At 42.0% G+C, this 7,500-nt stretch overlaps 1 protein-coding gene across 2 annotated transcripts in view; it reads left to right on the top strand.

Moving 5' to 3' along the window:
• LOC143030530 (laminin-like protein lam-2) overlaps positions 1–7,500 on the top strand; it is a 43,679-nt gene that overhangs the window by 5,577 nt on the left and 30,602 nt on the right. For both annotated transcript variants that reach the window (XM_076193677.1, XM_076193678.1), the window contains exons 2-5: positions 2,103–2,385; positions 2,613–2,733; positions 3,392–3,554; positions 4,807–4,937. In XM_076193677.1, coding sequence (XP_076049792.1) covers positions 2,103–2,385; positions 2,613–2,733; positions 3,392–3,554; positions 4,807–4,937 — 698 coding nt within the window. The remainder of the gene's footprint in view (positions 1–2,102; positions 2,386–2,612; positions 2,734–3,391; positions 3,555–4,806; positions 4,938–7,500) is intronic.

Here is a 7,500-nt window from a genome sequence, read left to right as displayed (position 1 = left end):
TGCAGCACATGGTGGGCCAAAAGTAGATGTACAGTAATAATGATAAATGTTGCTTTCAGCTTAGATTATTTGAAACCAAACAACGGTTAGCAACGGTCCGTCTGCCCTCATATCTATCTCGTTGGACTACTCTGTGTTGTATCGGTATGGTTCTTTTTTGTTATATAACAGAAGAGGGGGGAGTAGTTGCCAATTATTAATTCTCCTTAACCCATTAAACTCCGATGACAAGATTCTTGTCATTTGGTAAAAAAAAAAAAAAAAAAAAAATCATAAAACACCAATTTAGATCCAATAATGAGAGTGACCTACCCTGTTTTCTTGATATAATTATGATCTCTGCATCACCATTGTTAAAGCTATTGAAAAGGTGGAAGAAATATGGTCGAAGTGGATAGAGATTTTGAGCCCTATCCGGGGATTGATTGTCAGCCTCTCGGGGCTACACCTCCAAATGGATTTATTTGTTTATTTATCTATTTATCATTTATTCATTTATCTATCTATTTATTTATATTTATTGATTTATTCTTATTTACTTATTTATTTATCTATTTATTTATTTATTACTATTATCATTTATTTATTTATTACTATTATCATTTATTTAATTATTACTCTTAAAATTTATTTATTTATTTATTCATTTATTTATTTATCTATTTATTAAAGTCGTTTCTACTCAAACGAACTCGCTTTCGTGCCGAGTGGTGTTTTCTCTTTTATGCTGTCTACCGACAGAATATTCCATTCAACCCCGTGGGTTTCCACGTCCCTCGGTAGCAAGAAGGTTCAGGTCACTGTAACAACAACAAAAAAACGCAAATAATTATTATTTTATCATTGCGATGTACATTTATTAAACGCTATGCCTACATGCTATGGGAAAGACCTCACGATTTTTAACCCATTAAACTCCGATGACAAGATGTCTTGTCATTTGGTCAAATAAAACAAAAAATCATAATAAAACAACAAAATGTTTGATGATCAAACAGCACCAGAAAAATATGACGTCATCAGTCCTCCTCTTCGAGGAGGACTGACGACGTCATATTTTTCTGGTGCTGTTTGATCATCAAACATTTTGTTGTTTTATTATGATTTTTTGTTTTATTTGACCAAATGACAAGACATCTTGTCATCGGAGTTTAATGGGTTAAGGGGATGGTCCGTTGGTGTGAAAGCTTGTACTATACGCAGGATCGTTTTGAAGTAATAATAACAACTGTTACTTCAAGTTTCAAATATTGGAATCCATGCAGCTCCACAGTACGAGTATAAGCCAATAGTCCTCGGACCCTCCACAGATCTTTCAAGAAACACTGGATTTATAAGCGTTCTATCTGTTGCTTTGTCACCAGCTACTCGTAGCATGAGGCAGAAGAGGAAGATGAAGGGAAGCTATTGCTCATTCTAATGCGAGAAAAAAAAAAAAAAAAGTAAAACAACGTTGACAGGTAGCGATATTGGGCCAGGCCCGGGGAGAGAATACCAGTACCCTTAGGACTGCGCGTCTAGATTGAGATTAGGGGGTTGGTAGGTCTTACAGAGCCACCACATTCGGGTTTATATAGAATGATTCGGGTGTAACGTATATCCACATTAGGTCTAAACATAACCAGATTTGTTTATTTGGAAAGGAATTCAACGATATGATGTCATGAGTAGATGCTTAGAGTTATAGCAAGACTGCTCCGAGTTACGGCACTGAGACAGAATGTACAAATTGAGTCGGTCGTCTGCAATGCCCCTTCGTGACGTCATATCGTTTAGTTTCCTTTCTTGATGGTCCGGAATATTGTTGTCTATACCCCAGACCAAGTTTTATATAACAACAGGCCAGGCCATCTTGAAAAGATAACCAACGGCAAGGAGACGCAAAAATCGAATGACTTGACGTGCATGTTCAGCTGCCACAGTAGTATGTGCCTCTCCAAGGAGAACTGACCTATTGTTTTTTAGATCTTGGTGCAGATGACCCTGAGGGAGTATGGGAATGCCTGTTTTAGAAGGTCTACCGATGAAGTAGGACGGGGTAATGCCGTAACAAAGGCCCAAACTCCCATACTATGAACCTTTCTCATTTCTTTCACATGCAGAAATGTGTGCCACAGTACATTAATATCGCGCGAGGGTTCCTTCCTAAAGTAACTAATACCTGTGGAACGACGGGGCCCCAGAAGTTCTGCAAGCGGATGGTACCCAGAGGAGTGGGCGGAAGGGGGGCACTCTCTTGCCAAGTGTGCGACGCCAGTGACCCGGGCAAAGCTCATCCCCCCGAGGCTCTCGTTGACGATATCCTCAACCGAACTTGGTGGCAGTCGGAAACGATGTCTGAGGGCATCCAGTACCCCAACTTCGTCAATATCACCTTCAGTTTTGGTAAGTCTCCGACATGGCTCTTCTTTTCTAGTTGATTCTTTGTTTAGACTTTAGACTTTGCGTGAGCTGAAGAGATCTATGTGTCCTGCGGTGTTTCTAAATAGTGCGGGGATCCTATGCCGAGACCCTGAGATTACAAATTAATTATCTAACACTTTTGAATGTTGTAACATTATTTTCCAAACCTCACTTCTGGCTATGATGTCTCTATATGACTTCGAGCACAGGTAAGACCTTCGAGGTGGACCATGTGACCATGAAGTTCGTCTCCCAGCGCCCCGAATCCCTCGCAATTTTCAAGAAGACTTCGCCGATGAAGGCCGTGTGGACACCATATCAGTACTATAGGTGCGGCTTTTGTTAATGCTCTCTCTCTCTCTCTCTCTCTCTCTCTCTCTCTCTCTCTCTCTCTCTCTCTCTCTCTCTCTCCCTCGACGTAGAATGCGGGGTGATCTAATAGATGTATTCATTTGGGTCAAGGGATTTAACAAGGGTGATGCAGATAAGGACATCATATTTAGCCAGTAGGGAAGGACTCGTAGAGATGGATTGAAATTGGAAAAATATATATTTAAGAAAGAAATAGGCAAGAGCTGGTTTACCATTAGAGTACTTAGCAAAGGGAATAGACTTAGTAGCCATGTAGTGATCGCTACTATTGGTTGCTTTAACCCATTAAACTCCGATGACAAGATTCTTGTCATTTGGTCAAATAAAACAAAAAATCATAAAACACCAAAATGTTTGATCAAACACCAGAAAAATATGACGTCAGTCCTCGCTTCGCTCGCGAAGCGAGGACTGACGTCATATTTTTCTGGTGTTTGATCAAACATTTTGGTGTTTTATGATTTTTTGTTTTATTTGACCAAATGACAAGAATCTTGTCATCGGAGTTTAATGAGTTAAGTATCTATGGATTTCTCTCTCTCTCTCTCTCTCTCTCTCTCTGATTCATCGGTCTGCACACTCCCTCACGACGACTCTTTTGCGTGTGCCATTTCAGCGAGTCCTGCTTTGAGACCTACCGCATGGTCGAAACAAGAGGTCCAGCCATCGAGCTGAAGGCAAGGTGCATCGGAGTACCTAACCAGAAAAGCGTCAGCTTCTCCACTAAGGGATTCGACACAGTGGTCCGAAGCAACGATGACATTAGCCCGGAGGAAGAGGTAGGTAATGATGTTTTGTTTCGTAATGACACCTTTAAAGAATGGGTACAATTAACTCTTGCGTGAATAGATTTTTGGAAAATCATAATCATTACTTTACAAAGGGCTGGAGAGAATAACAAGGGCCAATAGATGGTGGTTGATATATGAACTGAACCTGGCAAAACTGATGTGTGGTAAGACAAAGCACTTCCATACATGATCTATTTCCACCACTTCATTATATGGCTAACTCCTCCCCTCCCCCCTCTTCATCCACTCAGGGTATATACCAAGTTGACAAAAGGAATGTCACTTTGGGCCGCGTCATTTCTTTAATCACTTTAGAACAACTCTTCATTCACTCCTTTCTTTCACTGCGGCCCATCCCGCTTTTGGGTCAAAAGCGAGACTCTTGCTGGGTCTCATTACGAAGGTATTAAATGTCCCATCTCAACTGTTTAAAAAAAAAAAAAAAAAAAAAAAAAAAAAATCTCCACAAAGTGCGAATTGAGAAAACCCTGATAGGGCAAGGCTTGTCAGTTGCGTCAAGTCGCTGTTTTTCTCTAGGCTACTGCGTGACCACATTATCTTAACCCATTCAACTCCGATGACAAGATTCTTGTCATTTGGTCAAATAAAACAAAAAATCATAAAACACCAAAATGTTTGATCAAACACCAGAAAATTATGACGTCTGTCCTCGCTTCGCGAGCGAAACGAGGACTGACGTCATATTTTTCTGGTGTTTGATCAAACATTTTGGTGTTTTATGATTTTTTGTTTTATTTGACCAAATGACAAGAATCTTGTCATCGGAGTTGAATGGGGTAGAGAAGTCTAGGTTTCTGTAAGCGAAGTCATATTCTAGTTATTCGAGTAGAAATTGGAGGTAGGTAGGGTATGGGAGGAGGACAAATAGCCCAGTGTGATAGGAGGACAAATTGCCCAGTGTGATAGGTAACCCCTGCACTAGTTCTTTCCATTCGTCAGTATGCTATTCCATTGTCGCCAGCCACGATCAGATCTGTAGCAGACAGTGATGACACAACAAGTACAATCACTCCAGGGTTGTGACCATGTACAGGCCCTTTTTAATATGTAATTAAGGGGTGACTCTATTAGTTGGATCTTCGTTGTCTCCTCTTTTGTGCGCTCTTTGATCTGCTCTTCATGGTGATATTCCATATTTGATCTCAATTGTAAACCCATTACGAGGCAGTTACTTGGAATATATATGTGCGTATTTCCCCCCCCACTCTTTCTCGTATAGGACTGGATCACCACTTTCGCCCTCCGCATTACTTTGAATCGACTCAAGACTAACCAAGGCGATGATCTCAGTGATCCGGATGTTCTTCGATCCTACTTCTATGGGATCGAATCCATCTCTATACATGGAAGGTGAGTCTTTATATACATACATATATATATATATATATATATATATATATATATATATATATATATATATGTATATGTATATACAGTATATATATATATATATATATATATATGTATATACAGTATATACATATATATATATATTTATATACATATATATGTATATACAGTATATATATATATGTATATATATATATATATATATATATAAGATGAAAGTGAAAGAAGTTGATGAGGAGATATGGGAGAATTTACGTCTCAACGTTTCGACCCGCAGGGTCTTGATCACAAAGCTAACAACTCAAACGTAACAGGATGTTTTATACACGGACGGGTCATCTTACGGGACGCTTCGGAGAGCTTGCTATCTTATTTGCGTATTCTTTTGTTACTAATAAGCTTGTGGCTTTTGCTAAACATATAAAGCCTTCTCTATGGTTAATGTTGTTATTAGTGTTGATATAAGCTGCCTCAATTGTCTTCCTTAGTTTCTTGGATGATCCTTTGTTTAATATGGTTGCGTTGTTCCAGTCTGGAAGGTGACCATGTTTATCCACATGGTCACCTTCCAGACTGGAACAACGCAACCATATTAAACAAAGGATCATCCAAGAAACTAAGGAAGACAATTGAGGCAGCTTATATCAACACTAATAACAACATTAACCATAGAGAAGGCTTTATATGTTTAGCAAAAGCCACAAGCTTATTAGTAACAAAAGAATACGCAAATGAAATAGCAAGCTCTCCGAAGCGTCCCGTAAGATGACCCGTCCGTGTATAAAACATCCTGTTACGTTTGAGTTGTTAGCTTTGTGATCAAGACCCTGCGGGTCGAAACGTTAAGGCGTAAATTCTCCCATATCTCCTCATCAACTTCTTTCACTTTCATCTTATTTGTCATAATATAGTCAACATATATATATATATATATATATATATATATATATATATGTGTGTGTGTGTGTGTGTGTGTGTGTGTGTGTGTGTGTGTGTGTGTGTGTGTGTGTGTGTGTGTGTGTGTGTGTGTGTGTGTGTGTGTATTTACCTAGTTGTGTGTGTGTGTGTGCATGTGTGTCTGTGTGTTCGTGACTGTCTCTTCCTGCGGAACACGTGGCACCCACAGCGATATCCTAAGCGGATCCTGTGGAAGGTAGGTTCCCCCCTTCTATCTGGAGGTAGGTGGACCGTCTGTTACCTAGTGACAAGGTAGTACCACAGTGTTGATTCCGAGGTATGAAATTTGCTGCTGTGGTTGGCCCTGGCCGACAATCTGCCCTTCGTTATGGTGACGCCCTTGATCTGTGTGATCGTGGGTGCCAGGGGCAGTGTGGTTCTGCTTATTCTCGTTGCTGCTTTGGCAGCAACATCCGCAATAATGTTCCCTGGAATCCCAGTTTGACTGGGAATCCAGTGAAAATTTACAAATCTTTCATGCTGGTGCAAAAGATGCAGCAAGTGCTGATTTGATGTTGTTGTTATTCCCCGACCGGATGATGTCAATAGCACACCTTGAGTCTGTGTGGATCACAACTGCCCCCAGGTCAGCGGAGCTCCAGTCGTTCACTCTACATAGCGGGGTCGCCCAATCGGTGGTTGTAAAAGCCACGCCACGCCTTCCCGTGAGGGGTCCACAGAGCCGTCCGTGTAGGGTAATACGATAGGCTCGCTGGTAGAGTGATGGACCTCATGGCCTCAAGGACCGTGGGTCGTAGCCGTGCCGGATCGCAGTCAGTCAGCCTTCCTTTCGTTGAGGCGGAAAAGGGGGGGGGGCGGTAGCGACCGCCTCCTGTCTAAGATTAAACTCACTGGTCCGGTCCATGGAGGGGCCTCAAGCAGTGATAGTGCGGAAAAATTAATTGGATTTGGATTTGGGCCTCAAGCTTGTCCAACGAGCTGAGACGGAGGGAGATGAGAGTCACAGTGGCATAGTCCACCACCGAACGTATCGTTGCTTGAATATAGTGCGTCTGCAGGACCTTGTACCCGGCACTCAGCCGGAGTGTCGCCATGCCTATGAGGAGATCTAATCTCCTCTTCGTGGCGATGGTGATGATGAATTCCCTTATACCCTCCTCCGTCATGGAAGGAGGGGTGGCCTGAGCTGCAGGGGGCCGGGGGAGGGGGAACGGGAGCACTCAGCAGCCTTTATTCTTGCAGAGGCACTGTTATCGCCGAGGGAGAGGGGAAGGGCGGTAACGGTGGGTAGGCCTCTACTGACATCAGAGGTGGTGGAGGAGGGGGGTGGCTTGGGGTTGGAGACTCATGAGGAAGTAGTCGGCCGTGGCTACGTCCGAAAGGTGGAGGATGGAGCGGCCTTCGCCAGGATTCGCCTCTACACACTGCATTTGGCACCCCATACTTTGTGTTCCTTCTGGCAGTTGGGGTACTTTGGAGTAATTTCCCTCCCTTCCCTGTACATCTGGAAACATTCCTCTGATTTGTTAAGACTGTCTAACCACCGTTGATATTCCGTCTACTGTTCCCTTCTATAGTTTTGTATTTCGTCTCTCACTTTCTAATTTTTTTTTCATCACTGTCTTTACGCATGAAAGTCATTCAC

The sequence above is a fragment of the Oratosquilla oratoria genome, chromosome 12 (assembly GCF_046742065.1).
Source record: "Oratosquilla oratoria isolate Oo_2021 chromosome 12, ASM4674206v1, whole genome shotgun sequence".
In the NCBI taxonomy this organism is placed as follows: Eukaryota; Metazoa; Arthropoda; class Malacostraca; order Stomatopoda; family Squillidae; genus Oratosquilla; species Oratosquilla oratoria.
This window is presented reverse-complemented; position numbering and strand designations above follow the sequence as displayed.